This window comes from Notothenia rossii (genome assembly GCF_949606895.1).
Source record: "Notothenia rossii genome assembly, chromosome: 4".
In the NCBI taxonomy this organism is placed as follows: Eukaryota; Metazoa; Chordata; class Actinopteri; order Perciformes; family Nototheniidae; genus Notothenia; species Notothenia rossii.
The window spans coordinates 50183076-50199178 of record NC_136902.1 but is presented as its reverse complement, the minus strand read 5'-3'; the positions used below and the strand labels follow the sequence as shown (position 1 = coordinate 50199178).

Below are 16103 nucleotides of genomic sequence, written 5' to 3'. Positions count from 1 at the left end.
TAGCTTTTACAGGAGATCCTCTCACCGTAGCTGTCAATCTGATCAAAAGACTTGTTCAATGGCATTAAAAAGAGAAAAAACGCGGCTGAATCGGTTAATCCATAGGTTGATAATGTTTCTGGGTAATACTTTTTTAAATTTATAATCCATAATTCAATTTTTATGTAAAAATCGGAGGGTAAAAGTTAGCTGCTAATGGTAGCCACCAGAGTTATCGCAGCTTCCGGTCTTGGCTATGCGGCAGTCTCACACACACACATTACCAAATAAGGAGTATGTGGGAGTTCTCCTCGATTCCATTGGCTCTGACGGTTAGAAAGAGATGTCAATCAGCAAAATCGAACAAGGGGGGCCAGAGATAGGTCAAATCCACCCAAATGACCCCAGAAGTGTTTTTTTTTTGCAAAATCTCTCTAAAGAAGTCAAATTTCACTTGTTTTGCATCAATCTTGATACAGGGTACTTATTATATGTTGTAGTTTGGATTCCTAAAGCTTTTAGTCTACCATCCCATCATTCAAGGGTGGTTTTCACTATAAGTAATCTTTTTTTTTTTGGACGGACACAATAATTTACATTTTTTTTACTGTGTTCAATCTGAATTTACTTTAAAATAAAAACATCTATATTGATTCTGACACTTCTACATCCAACTCACGGGTTTACCATTACTTTGAGAAAAAAGATGATTAATTTAACCCTTTTAGAAGGGAAGATATGGTCATTTGTTCTGGGAATGTCATTTTCGAGCCTGAGACCTGAAAAAATGGCTTGGGGTTTAACAGGTTAAATTGCTTTGCCATTTTTTGTAAAACACCCACGGCGCACCGCGCACGCGAGTAAACGTGCATCGCTTTCTGGCTCCGTAATCACACCAATGCACGTTTCGACTGGTCACAACAATAATTAAATATCACTCTTAATACAACAAATAATTAACATTTATCTATTTTGGAGTGCACATTTAGCTGTTTGCTGTCCTTATTTCTTGATGTTAAAAACTGGTTGCCACTGATGGCAACCAAAGGCCAAGAAGTGGTTGACATTTGTCTGAATGGTTGCCAACGGCAACCTGGCAACCGTTACTGTCGAGCCCTGACTACTCTCCATGAACTGTTAGCTCAGGTTAATCTCAAATTTTTTCGAGCTTGGTAAGAACCGGTTTTCGGGGAAAAGAGCCGTCTCCGCTGCGGACAGGAACAGGAAAACCCGGTGCTTATCAGGCTGAAGCTCCCAACCGGCCCTGGAAGCGCGTTGGTGTGAAAGGGGCAACATGCGGGGCCCCGCAGTCATCCGGTTCGACCTGACATGGCTGTGTGACTGACCCGAGCTTGCGCGTTCTGATAGCTCCGCCCCTTCCTCCCCCCACATCTACAGGTGAAAATTACTTTAGCGACACATTCATCGCAAGAAGTGTAGCAAAAGTCAAGGCCGCAGATTCCATGGGAGCCTGCCTGCAGGCGCTAGTCTCAGGACACCTCCACTCTGAGGACACCTCCACTCCAGGGTTTCTGCTAGGATTTTTTCTCGCCAGTCGAATCTCCGGAAATAATTTATTCTACCGGACAAATTTGAAACTTACCTGTCATATTTCAATAATAATAATAAGAATTGTGTAGCAGAGTTTCCGTTAGCAGGTAATTACCGGACTATCACCGGATATGCTGATGTTTAAAACTCAGTTAATGGGAGTAATTTTGATCTTGCTTCAGTTTATAATCGTAACAGATCGAAAGATTCAGATTCATTTTTCAATAAAGGATTCCACAAACAACAAACAACATAATTATTACATTCAAAGAAACTACTTGTAGTAGATGAAGTACCGTAATTTTCGCACTATAAGGCGCACCTGAATATAAGCCGCAGCAGCGGCATACCACTCTCGGTTCCACTTTTACTTTTGCGCGCTACCTGTCTCACTCTTTTCCGGCCTCCAGCTTTTCCTGCTGGAACCCGCCGCTTAAAGGTGGGGGTCCGCGGACCGGCCATAGAGCCCATAGAGTTAAAGGTGGTGGCCGTTAGCTGTAAAAATCCATAGATTAGCCGCACCGTTATATAAGCCGCAGCGTCGAAAAATGGGGAAAAAGGCGCGGCTTATAGTCCGAAAATTACGGTAATCATGATTAATCACCATTCGAACTATGTCCAAAATATGCCATTTCTTTATGTATATAGACTACTACAGCAAAAGTATTCTCCATCAGAACTTCCTGCAACAACACCACGCCGTTATCTTGATTCTGATTGGCCAGAAGACATTATCAAAGAGGTTCTATTGAGAAGACGATCACTACGTGACAAAAGTTTTCAAAACCGTTTCTAGTCTTCGGTATTTCGAGACAAGTGACTACTGAAATCAATCTTACTAACTGCTGTCTGTGCAATTTACTCGGCGCGAGTTGGCGGACTTTATTTAGCTTACTTTAACATCATTTTTCATGGTGGGGCTAAGCCATTTCTTGGTAAGGCTGTAGCCTACCACAGCGCTGCCACTGGTGGGATGTATGGGGCGGGCCATTCTGCACATGCGTTAAATGCGTAAAATATTTTAACGCAATTAATTCCAAAAATTAATTACCGCCGTTAACGCGATAATTTTGACCGCATTAGTTACTAGTAGTGTAACTAATTACTTCAGAAGTGAGTAATTTAGTAATTTAGTAAAGTAAGGTAAAGTACTTTTTTTTTAAAGAAGTAACTAGTAATGTGTAATGCATTACTTTTTTTGATAACTACCCCAACACTGGACAATACCATTCTACTGTCTAAAATAGCACGTGTGTGAAATGGGTCAGCATGGTTTTTAGTGAGGTTGTGATCTGCAATGAAACATTTTTCCATGAGGAATATACTCATTTGTTGAAATTATCTTTTTTTCCTTTTAAGGCAAGCCATTTGTCCACACTGTCTCTGCAGTGTGACAAGAGGATGGACGATGAAATGCGGGGAGGAAAACGTAAAATCAAACTGGTCCAGCAACAGGTGAAGTACATTTCAAAGGCATCGCTCAGGTGCTCCTTTCTCTATGCTTCACACCACTCATCATGATCTCTGTTGGATGTGTAGGGCCACAGTGTTGCTGTGCACTCAGAGATCCACACCCAGTACACAGCCATGTCCTTTGGGATGCAGTAACACACATACAGCATGGTGAAGTCACTGGTACAGACAGTTGCACTTTGTAAAACTAACAGTCTACATGTTAATATCACTGTTGTAGACAAGAGTAGTTAAAGGGCATTTTTTTGCTTCACCACTGAAACATTGTATATATATGTATATCATATGTTATTATTTATTTTGACTTTTTATCACCCATGACATGTAGTGCTAATTCAAAAAGCAGGACAGTCTGAGAAAAGCACAACTACAGTAGCTGCGGTGCACCTTTTGTAGACTAGGGGTTATAAACTGAATTTTAAAAATGTATTGTATGTATATGTACAATAAAAGTGTTAATATTACTTCAACACTGACAGAGCATACTTAATAAACCAGAGGGGGACCATTACACTTCCATGACAATCTGACCTAAATGGGAAATAGACATGCATCAAACTCCAGCCAACAGCATCCCTGACAGCCACTACGGGGCGTCTCTGTGCCTTTTCTTTCAAAAAGTAGAACACTTATCTGTGCCATTATGTTAGCGTTAATGGGAATGAGAGTGTGTCTGTGTGGGGGTCACGTTACACGTTTATCCTCAACCAACAGGGCAGGTTGCCCCAAGGACAAAAAAGGTGAGCCGCCTTTCAAATGAAGACTCGATTTGTATTACTATATTAAAAAGGATTTTCAGTGAACATTGCAGGTGTGAACATTGCAGGTGTGAACATTGCAGGTGTGAACAGTGAGTTTTTCTCCCTCTTGTAGAAGAAGTCGCAGGTGTCGGAGGCGGTCTCTGGGGAGGGGACCTCCAGCAGGGTGAAGGGTTTCCTGGCAGAGATGAAGAAGTCTCTGAGCCAGTGCAACTTTGAGCAGATCGTTCAGACTCTGCAGACCTACAAGAAGACTGACGACCTGGACGTGCTGCTGACGGACACGGTAGTGCTGACGGAGGACGCCAACACCTACAGCCTGCTCCGCGGTAACACTTCTGATACTGCATGCACTGCATTTCAGACTAATGTTAATCTTATTCAAGAGTAAAGCCTCGAATTGGATAAACAAACTAACCCTTAATTATGTCATCAAGTGACACAAAAACATCAAGATCTATTATAGGGAATGGGAACCGTGGTGCATTCTGGGGCGTCGCGGCCATCTGAGGAGGATAGCGTCAATAATACAGCAGCAGTGTCAAATATATCAGCGGTTTCCATTCGAAATGAATAAAGAATGTGTGAAATATAAATGCCCTTACACAGAGAAGCTGTATGCAGGAACAGAGGAGTGTTATTCAAAAAGAGAAATTAATTATTGACATCTACCTGATAAGGGTTACTGATGTCGGTCCTCTCTGGTGTTTGAAGTTAGCAGTGTTCCCAGTGTAGTGCTTTATGTTCCTGTAGTAAACACATTCAGCGCCTCTTGCTGTTGTTTGTTACGTCTTCCTCGTCTCCCTGTTAGTTTAAAAGAATAAAATGAAATCCCATTGTCATTTTACGTTTGTTTTTTGGTGAAAGGCATGGCAGTGCCAGCTATATAAGAGTGCCTACCGAATGTTTAAAAGGTTTTAAAGTGAAAAAGTTACGGCTTCTCCGCTGTCCAGGTTAAGTGGAAAGATTGTGGTTGCTAGTATCCTCCAAAGATGGCAGTTAACACATTCCCATTCCCTATTGCACAGAATAATATGAATATGTTTGGAGTGTCTACCATGTTGATGTGTGTCTCTCAGGCCTGTACCAGTTCATCCGGCCCCATCACAAGCAAAGGTTTGACGAGCGGTGCAGGGGCCTGACGGGGCGGGGCTGCGGCTACGAGCCCAGCCACTCTCTGTCTGTGGAGGAGAAGAAGGCCCTGCTGAACAGCGGTACAACACTGCACGCTGCATATTTACTGAATGTGTTTGACATATTCTCACATTTCATGAACATGAAATGTCTTTTTTTGATTCATGTGTTAGTCAACAAAATTTTAAAATGTTTTGGGTATTTTTGCTTTCAAATGTAAATTAAATCAAAAACGTTTCTGCAATAATTCATATATAGATGGCTAAATTATGAATGATTCCTGTAGACAGAGCGATACCATAATACTTTATTGTCAGATCGAGTCGGACATTTTCCTTGTATCCATTGGCAACATCAACAAGGACCCATACTAAGACAAGATACACAGAAACAGACATTTAACCAAACATCACGATCACTGAAGAGAACATGTTCAAGACCCTCTGACGTACATTAGATCTGGGATTACCTCTGTGATTGATTTTAGGATGACTGGTGCACAAAGGAGAGCTTCAGTCTGACCTTATTCAAATGTGGGACTCAGATGTGATGGTAACAATTCATACTCACTGTGCAGGACATGGTTGGGTCAGAGATGATGTTAATATGTTATTATGGTCGGCTGGTTATTAAAATCTCTCACAGGGTTGACCTACAATCTTTGAGCAGATTAACCGGTGGAGTAGTTTGGACTTTAAAGCGAGAGACAAACACTTGTACCAGCTAGTATTACAGTGCTGTAGAACACTCACAATCACAGATTTAAAGAACAACAAGAGTTTGTCTAATATTGCAGACATATTCCTTTTGGTCTTTTCATGACAGAAGAGTACACTGGCAGTAGGAAAGGAGGGCTGATCTGTATCTGTGTTTGTGTGTTCTCACAGCTGCAGTCAGACGGCCTGCCATGGGTGTGACCCCACCCCCCTCCACCTGCAGTCAGCTGAACACAGAGCAGCTCAACAAGGGAGGACTCCACCTGAGCCAGAGACCTCACATTGGTATGACATCACACCCTCTACCTGTAGAGTTCACTAGGCGACTGGGGGTGTGCAGTGAATTTAACACCACGTTATTAAGTTCTTCATGTTCACATGTTATAGTCATTTCTCAAAAGACAAACGGAGCATGAGTTATCATGAGTTTATGTAGAGTAAATATTTGTGGTGTTTGTGGAAGAGAGGAATCAGCTCCATGGTAACACTGGCTGATGTGCTCCATTTAAACAAGGGAAAAGAGATTCACTCCATGCTCTGGGAGAATATTTTATTTTCAATAGCTAAAAAATACAACTTGTTTAGCTGGGAAAACATTATTAAACATGCAAATGTGCTTACCTTCTGTACAAGTCTATACACTGACTTCGCCTCCACTCAGACTGCAGATAGGTTGACAAGAGGTGCAGCGAGAGGAGATGCATTATTCCATTCCGGAAAAGTTATTTAAGTCAGTCTGCATTTTCTGTTAAAGCTGCACAACAATGGAACTCAATCCCAGGTAAACATTTATAACAAAACACATTTGGTTTATTGAAATCATGGTTAGTGAGCAATCAGCTCTGTCAACACTGAAAATAAATCTTCTTGCTATTTAATATGTATGTTATGTTGCATTATTTTTTATTAGCATTTCCAGTATAGTAAGCCTCTATGTTGCATGTTTTACTGATTGTATTTACAAGTTCTTCTTGACTGACAGAGAAGATGGTGCAGCTTCTGTCCTATAGTTAGACACATTGTGGCCCTCCGGGGGGATGCTAACTGTCCAGCTGTATTTAATCATTACTGTCAGTGCTAATACTAAGCTATAGGACACACAAACATGTGGCTTTAAATGGTGACTGTATTGAAGTTTTAATGTAAATGATATAAATATCTATAGACGGTTATTGATGAAAAACTGAACAATAGCACTGAAGGATAACACTGTTCATCCTGCAGCTTCAACAGGTCTGTACAGTGTTGTGTCAAAGAAAAGGTCCACGATCAGGCTACAATCTGACCACGGACCTCTTGAAGAACATTTTGAATCTTCAGCTGTTCTGTAGCATTAGTCTCATCAGGTTCACTAAATGCACTGCAGACATTCAGATTTTTATGCATAGAGTTTTATTCTTAAAATAATTATTTAAAAAAACAGCTAGTGTCTGGACGACCTGACCGAAGATGTGAATGTGCTTTCTCCTTTTATAGTGAAACAGTCCTAACCCCTGCTGTTCCATCTTCAAACTCTAATACCAATCTTTTGACAACTTTTCTACTGACTTCAGTGTTTTCTAATAAGGGCTGAATGCCCCCCAGCTGCTCCTACCCTTTGTTGTTTTTGTCTAATACTTGGGCAAACACTCTACAACTACTCCTACCATTTTTTGTTTCGGGACCCCCTTTCCATTCAGTTAACAGCCTTCAGCCATGGGCCTTCTGTCCTTGCCTGACCCCTCCCACACACACACACACACACACACACACACACACACACACACACACACACACACACACACACACACACACACACACACACACACACACACACACACACACACACACACACACACACACACACACACACACACACACACACACACACACACACACACACACACACTTGAATACTTTATTTGGTTCCACAAATTATATTACATAGACAGGGAATCAAATATATCACGGCTAAGCAGCACAGAACACTTAAGGGAACACATAGCACCTCCTTCTCCACACGGCTAAGCTGCCAATAATAGCTGAAACAGAGCAATATTTGGCAATTTGTTTGGCTTTTCCCTTTGACATTCCAGCAATTCTCAGACCAATCATGGTGCATTTATATACATGGCCAAGACTTCCGAATATGAGTATGCTTTATCTAAACTTGTACCCAAAGCTGGTTATCACATCGAGCAGTGGTTGGTATTTGATATACTTGTCCTGGAAAGCCTGGTCCATGTACAGGTCAAAGGCACAGCCTACTTCTAATATTAGCACCTCCCTGTGGTTGGTGTCAACAAAAACAACATCAGGTGTATTTTGGATGTTAGCAAAGACATCATTGGTAAAATCTAACCATTCTGGTAACACTCTAATGTGCTTGTACATTGCTGCGCTAGATGGTAAGATGTTTTGTACCGCATCAGACACAATGTCCACAATACGGTCATGACGGGCTATGTACAGGTGTTTGTATGCATTACATCCATTTGTTATGTGTGCAATGGATTCTAGGCGTTGTTGTGAATCCTGATGGTTTAAACAGAATGGAGTGTGAATGTGAGGGTACCAGGTGGACAGATTGTACTTAGTGGGTAATACCTGCAGTCTTGCTTTGATGGTAAATGTCAAAACATCCTCACCAACAGCGGCGTTCTTAAACACTGAGTGTGAGACTGAGTGGTCAGCAAACCCCAAACAGGCTAGCTTTCCCTGTAATTTGAGTCCACACCAGTGCTGCCTGATCTCAGACTGCTTCATGCTGAGCAGAACCCTCCTTGCAGAGTCTCTTTGCAGTTCCACAGTCTCTTCCTGAGGTGTTGTGATGTCGGCCTTCACAACCACACTGGGGTCTGTGATCAGTTCATCAGAGACGGGGACTTCAGTCTGTGTGTTGAGTCTTTTCGATTTCAGCTGAACTCCAGACCCCGAAGCCCTTGGTCTGAGAGTCCAGTTTCCCAGAGTTTTTCCTCCTGAAGCCGAGGAAGTTGTTCTGGTCTGCGCTGGCCAGGGAGATCTTCCTTCTTTGTAGACCCAGCAGGAGAGAGGCCCTGGCCATTTCTCTTACGGTGCCATCATCATTGTTAAGCATGTGGAGCAGTTGGGCTAGCCTGGTGGCTATGTAGGTCCACTCGACATTGGGGACTCCCAGCCCCCCCTCTCCACATGGGAGAAAGATGATGCCCTGTGTGGGAGTGTGTGTTGAGGCCCACCCACTTTCTGACCAGCTGGACAGTTTTGTTTGTCATTTCTCTCAGTACCTTGAGAGGGATGTGTACATTGGCAAAGAGATGTTGAATTTTAGCCAAAGCCACCTCTCTCACAGCCTGGAACTTCATGAGTACGGGGAGGGGGGACAAGTCAATCAGGTGGAGACGATGGAGAAACTCTGTAGTGAGCTCCTCGACCTGCTCCCCCCACTCGCCAGCGATGTTAAACCTGTGGCCAATCAATCAATCAATCAATGTTTATTTATATAGCCAAATATCACAAATGTTACATTTGTCTCAGTGGACTTCACAGTTTGTACAGAATATCCGTATGACAATACGACACCCTCTGTCCTTAGACCCTCACATCGTACAAAGAAAAACTTCCTGAGAAACCCCACAGTTTAAAGGGAAAAATGGGAGAAACCTCAGGGAGAGCAACAGAGGAGGGATCCCTCTCCCAGGACGGACAGACGTGCAATAGATGCCGTGTGTAAATTGAAAAGATAATACATTTGCAACATAGGTAGTCCAACTGTTTGGAAATGCATGTGTCTATAATAGAAAGATGAATCCATGAGGATATCCATCCAGGACTTATGATCCAGGACCACAGCCACGACTCAAGATCCAGGACTCGCGATCCAGGACACAGGACCACAGCAACAGGATAATCTATGACTCCGGATCCCGGCGTATATAGACACCAAAAAGAAAGACATTTGGGGAAGCTGGGTTAATCGGAACATGAGAGTACACAGGTATAGACAGAGAGAAGGAAGAAAAAAGTTGTCCCCCGACCAACTAAGCCTATATCAGCAAAACTAGGGGCTGAATCTAATCAGCCCTAACTATAAGCTTTATCAAAAAGGAAGGTCTTGAGCGCACTCTTAAAAACTGATAGGCTTTCTGCCGCCCGAACAAAAACTGGAAGCTGATTCCACAAATGTGGAGCTTGATAAGAAAAGGCTCTGGCTCCCATTGTACTTTTAGAGACTCTAGGAATAACCAACAACCCTGCATTCTTGGAACGCAATGCCCTAGTAGGACAGTAGGGTATAGTGAGTTCTTTAAGGTAAGATGGCGCCTGCCCATTAAGGGCTTTGTAGGCGAGAAGAAGGATTTTAAATTCTATCCTGTGTTCTATAGGGAACCAGTGTAAGGCAGCCAGAACAGGAGTAATGTGGTCCCTTTTCCTAACTCTGGTTAGTACACAAGCTGCAGCATTTTGAATCAGCTGAAGCAATTTAACTGACTTCTTGGTACACCCTGATAATAAGGAGTTACAATAATCCAACCTTGAAGTAACAAATGCATGGACTAGTTTCTCTGCATCGTTTTGAGGCAAGATATGCCTGATTTTTGCAATGTTATTGAAATTGATTTTATGTGGGCGTTAAAGGATAAATCCTGATCAAATATAACACCAATATTCCTTACAGTCTCACTGGAGGGCCAAATTAATGCCATCCATAGTCAGTATATCTTTAGATAATTTGTTTCGTAGATTCTTTGGGCCGAGTACAATAACTTCAGTTTTGGTCGTGTTTAACATCAAAAAGTTCAAGGTCATCCACGTTTTTAAGTCCTTGAGGCAGTCTTGAATTTTATTTAGATGATTAATTTCATCAGGCTTGATTGATACATTTAGTTGAGTAGGCCTATCATCCGCATAACAATGAAAATGTACAGAATAATTCCTTATAATATTGCCTAACGGAAGCATATATAATGTGAACCAAATAGGTCCGAGCACTGAGCCCTGTGGCCAGGGTTCGAGTTATAAACTGAGCTTTTGTGATTTTGTAATTATCTTTGAAGCCCTAACACATCAGACACTAATTGTATACTTGCACGTGCAGGCATAGATTGCGCAATAATGTATTGCACACCTTGGAGGTGCAGACTCCAACTGATGGTATATATTGCACACCCTTGCGAGTCTACAATTAGTGTCTGATGTGTTAGGGCCTCAAAGATAATTACAACAAATCAGGAACTATGTACTTGTGGAGCGTCACAAACAGCGCCTCCGTTTATTACGTTTTACTCTCTCTCCACAACTTCAGGGCAGACTGCGCATGCTCGAACACATGAACTCGTACACAATCAATAACAACGTAAGAGCTATACAAATTAAAGTCCGACCGACGGCAACTTCTCACTTCAAAGAAGAAGAAGAAATCTTGACCGCAAAATAATTAAACAAGCGAGTGCCTGTTTTTCCTGGCCAAGGAGAGGTTCCTTGAACACAACACGAGCGTAACGTGTCTTCATGTGGTTATGTCTCGTGTGAAAGGAGGTAGACTAGAGCAGGGGTTCCCAAACTTTGCCATGCCAAGGACCCCCATATAGCATTATCCTCTGGCGGGGACCCCCCTGTTGCAATTTTTTTTTAAATGATGTGTACAAGTGCCTCCCGATGGAATATGCAGTGCGTTGCCACTAGATTTGGGGCCTTCTGCCTGATCGAAGCTGTCACTCCGCTTTCTTTGCCTGTCATAGCCCCACTGCTCCATCTGAACACACACCCACACAACGAGACCTTTCAAGTCCGTTTGAGATGATGTACTCATCTAAAACTTGGAAAATCTCTCTTCATGTGGTCCTACCTTCCAGTGCTTTGCAAAATAATATTTCCTCAACAACAACAAACATTCACTAGCTCTCACTTGCTCCAAAAGTTGAGCAGATTTTCACTCGCAGTAGAGGCAGCTCGATTCTGATTGGCTTGAAGGGTGGTCGTGTGATTCAAAAACTAAAAATATGAAAAGATTGGCATCAAAGGACACATAGATTGATAGATATGCAGTTATTAATAGCATTAAAAAAAAATCCTGTTTCCCTCAAACTTTGAGTGACCCCCCTGGCGGCCCCCCGGGGGGTCGGGGCTCCCACTTTGAAAAACACTGGACTAGAGTGCTGACGGAGAGCACCGGAACGCCGCTCCAGCTCTTCAACTATTTCAGTACCCATAAGGAGCCGTACACATGCCACAGTTTTTGCGTGGCTGTGTCTTTAGTTGCGATCTGTTGCTAATAGCATCTGGTTAGCTAGCTATGCTAACGAATTTAAAGAGCTTTTCTACAACCAGGTGGAAGAGAGCTCTCTCCTGAGAGGCTCAAATAACCTCAGCTCAGTGAGGTTAAGGCACACCTTAATATGATCATTATAGTTATTAATGAGACATTAGAGACTACATGAAAAACAGGTATAAAATACTATATGACACTAACAAAAAAGTTGTTAAAAATAACAAGAATAGAGTTTAAAAGTGATTTGTAAAATATCCAAAAAGAAAAATCTGCTTACAGTTCTGTTTCATATGGGTGTTGAAAGATGTATCCATAGATCTCCTAATGTTGCTCTCAAAGTGCACCAGATTGATGCTTTTAACTTCAATATTTAAAAGAAAATCTTCCCGGGGGAGCATGCCCCCCCGGACCCCCCTAGAGGAGGTTAGGTCCCCCCCCTCTTAAATCAGGTTCACATGGATAGGAAACTAAATACATTTGCACACATTTTGTGTCCATATCTTTCTGTTTTGGTGGTCATGCCACAACCGTGCACGTGCGTGCATGCGCGAGTCATGGCAAGATATCTGGATTAAGAGGTTGCTTTTTCTTTGTACAGCATGAAAGAAAGGCCAAATGAATTGGCTGTGATTTTAGTTTTTTTAAGCAGAGGTTGAGTTCAATCATTTTTACGGCCCTCTGAGGATGTTGTAAAAATTTAAAGGAAAAATGTTCCCCACCCCTGCTGTAAATAATAATAAAAACCCTTGATTTCTAACTTAACATCTCTGTCTCCTATTGATCTGAGTATATTATAAAGAATAGCCAGCTAATTTAAGCATTATAGCACAGGCCTTTGTCAGATATATATTTCTGCTTCGAATAGTTCTCTCTTTTTTCACCATACCTGTGTTTGCATCACTGACATTTATATACAACAATAAATATTTGTGAGTGCATTGAGAGATATTGTTGTGGAGAGTCATTTATATATAAATCGCAAAATACATTTGTGAATCCTTCTGTGAGCATTTATTAATATTGAGACTGATCTGACTCCATACGGATGTTAAGTTCACCTAGGAATAGTATCATTGACTTAAATGTTCAAATAAATGTTGCTCTTCTGTCTATATTGGTCATATGATGCCCCTTGACTGAAATGTTTCCTGTTCAATATCCCCACTGATTTCCTTAAAATTCTGGGATGAGAGTCCACATCACAATTTACTCTAAACTGTAATTTCCCTTTCATCACTCACCTCAGCAATGAACCTCTCTCCACTGTCCCTTTATTCTGCCTCTGACTCACTCTCAAGCGCCTAGATGTCAAGAGAGGTGGTGAAGTGATCATTATTTATTGAGCAGTATACTCTTTCACATTGAATCATAACAAGTCATACTGAATGTAAATACAACTGACTCTAAAGTAAGTCCCAGTCTGTGACATTGGACGGTGGCATTAGTAATGTATGCACTAACTACATTACTACTTGTACTACAACATTTGAATCATCAGTTCTTCCTCATTTTCCTCAATTGTTCATATTTGGTTTATTAGAAATAATGATATTGTGGTCATTGTTAAAAAATTTCTGCTTTTATTATAAGTATTATTATTTGTATAATGCGCTTTCTGCCTTCCTGTCATTAGGAGTTAGAAATGTAATGGCTATGTAGTAGATTATATTAGAAAAGCTGTTTGCTTTTCAACCAACAACGACAGCCGACTCACAAAACGCTATGTTGTAGCGTTAATAAACGAAACAATTTAACTAAATTGCAAGTCAAAATACCAATACCACAGGACAATTCTTTTTTTTAAAGCAATATTTTTAGTGGCCCGAGCGGGCAAGTGGAAAGTACGTTATGCTGGCCCGGGGTGTCTAATGGAGCGTTTCCACTACAGCGCGGAGCCCCGTTTAAGAGGGCTGTGACCTCAGCGGCCCGCTTTTGGTTGCGTTTCCACTTGGCCTAGTACCGGCTAGCGGGTCCTAATTCACAGTTTTTCTGGCCCCATAAAATCACTCTCGACTGCTGATTGGTCAGAGAGAATCGTCACAATATATATATAAATATATATATAGCGAAGCTTGCAGCATTTTTATAAACAGCATTTTTGTTAACAGAGGATCAACAAAAATGGAAAAGAAAAGCACACCGTGGTCCGCCGAGGAAGTTACGACGTTCCTACACTTTATTGCAGATGACAAGATCCAACGGGAGCTCGACGGGACAACTCGCAATATGAAAGTATTTCAGGAGGTCTCTACACTGATGTGCGGAAGCGGTTACTCGAGGACTGTCTTGCAGTGTAGGGAAAAACTGAAAAAGATGAAGAGTGAGTAACGCGTAGTGAAGGACAACAGCAACACGAGTGGTGCCAGTAGGAAAAACTGGAAGTGGTTTGACCTAATGGACACCATTTACGGCCATAGACCGGCTAGCGTTGGGAGGGAGGTCTGGACTCAGCAACGGCATTACTGGAGGCTCTGCATGGTAAGTTGTTGCTAACACTCTGTTATTTGCTTGAAAGCGTTGTGTCCCTATCTGCTCTAAAGGTCACTTCTAACAAAGAAGTCTATTTTATCCTTACATTTATGTTCAACAACCCATGCTTGTATGGAGCACCGAAGGCTAGCTAGCTAGGCAGATAGCATTAGCTAGAGCTATTATTTGCTAACACCATATGTGCCATTGTTACGTTCAGTTTTTCTTTTCTATAGTTGTTGTTGCTATTTTAGTATTGTGCTGCAGTAGTTTGTGGAATTAACAAGTCATGTTTCTGTTTCTAGATGATAACATTGAGAAGGAACAGCCCTCAGCTTCAACGTCCTCTGCATCAACATCATCAACTCGACAACTGTTCGAACAACAAACCCCTACACGAGGACAGCCACAACAAACCCCAACAAGAGCACAGACACCAACGCCTAGTAAGTAGCTAGTACAATTGTGTATGACATCCTATCATATTCATATATTTATATTCATTATCAACAGGCTGGAAATTCACAATCATTATAAACATCTAGGGCCAGAACTTTCTTTAGTTCATCCTTACTGTTGTTCTGTTTATACATTGTATACTTATATCCTTGTGTGACCTGTACATGTCCTGTGTTTTTCATTCTTATTGCTATAATTATCTTGTCACCCAGGCAAGAGGAAACGAGGGGGAGAGGATCTGGCCCTGCTGGAACGGCAACTGGACCAGCAGCAGGAACACCAGGTGCAGAACCTGGCCGAGCGGAAGGAAGACCGGGCAGAGCGGAAGGAAGAGCGGGCCGAGGCGAGGGAGTTGAGGGAGTCGGAAGCAGCTATAAGAATGGAGGAACGCGAACAAGAAGAGACATTCAATTTAGCCTTCCTGCGCACTCTTGGCCAGTTGCTAGAGGGAATAAGCAGCCGACTTGCCCAGGCTCCTCCGCATCATTGATAAAACCCTACTATAACCTCTATATATAGTATTATATTGTTTTATTTACATTTGTACTTTATTGTTTATTTTATCTTTATTTTTTACATACTTTTTATACAGCAATACAAACATTTTTTTTTTGTTGTAATTTATAATGTCATGACTTTTTATGCTGCAACAAAACACTTGATGATCAATAAAGTACTTATTTGACTTATTTGCTTGTTGAAAAATAATTGCACCCAACAGCAATCATACAGAAAGATGGCATCATCTTGGCAATCCTCTGCAGTTAGAAATATCATAAACACCATCATCGTCCACAAAGCACTGTACAGGGGTTTATGGATTTAAGAGAATACTTATCACAGTGAAACCTTTATCATCTGTTGCAGTTAAAGCAAATAAGAGAATAAATACTTGGTTAAATAATACATTTGAACTCTTTTGCAGGACAACTCTGCATACTGTTTGAAATTGAGTTTGCTAGCTTGAGGTCCTCCTCAAAACATAACATTACATATTTTGTAATGGTATTAACAATACATGATAAATAAATAATACATGTAGTAAAAATTGCTCAATTGTAATACCCTTGTTGTGCTAGACTCAACACATTGCTTATATATTTCAAAGAGAAGTATCTGTGTTGTGTTGCACTGTTGGAGGAGCCTGTGACCTAATATTTTCATTGTCATAACTACACTGTAGCTATGTTCGTATGACAAAATAAAAAACCTTGAACCTTGAGGCTGTGTCTTTCAGACAAACCATGATAATCATATATTATTTTATGCTGTGGATACTTTAGCCTCCATCCATTTTTACAATGTTTTATACTTGCCTTTAATCATATAGTTTTG

At 41.4% G+C, this 16103-nt stretch overlaps 2 protein-coding genes across 3 annotated transcripts in view; both read left to right on the top strand.

Annotated features, from left to right (window-relative positions):
• Nucleotides 1-16103, top strand: part of rtel1 (regulator of telomere elongation helicase 1) — an 86529-nt gene that overhangs the window by 35417 nt on the left and 35009 nt on the right. Inside the window, exons 21-24 of the mRNA XM_079673766.1 lie at nt 2890-2985; nt 3877-4090; nt 4841-4975; nt 5783-5896. Coding sequence (XP_079529892.1) covers nt 2890-2985; nt 3877-4090; nt 4841-4975; nt 5783-5896 — 559 coding nt within the window. The remainder of the gene's footprint in view (nt 1-2889; nt 2986-3876; nt 4091-4840; nt 4976-5782; nt 5897-16103) is intronic.
• Nucleotides 7337-15415, top strand: LOC307034722 (uncharacterized protein). 2 transcript variants are annotated; one of them, XM_079673600.1, is made up of 3 exons: nt 7337-14318; nt 14615-14755; nt 14981-15415. In XM_079673600.1, the coding sequence occupies exons 1-3, from the start codon at nt 14235-14237 to the stop codon at nt 15122-15124; spliced, it is 369 nt and encodes a 122-aa protein (XP_079529726.1). In that variant the 5' UTR covers nt 7337-14234; the 3' UTR covers nt 15125-15415. The 2 variants fall into 2 exon arrangements, with proteins under 2 accessions (XP_079529726.1, XP_079529725.1); XM_079673599.1 differs by having other exon boundaries at nt 7337-14755.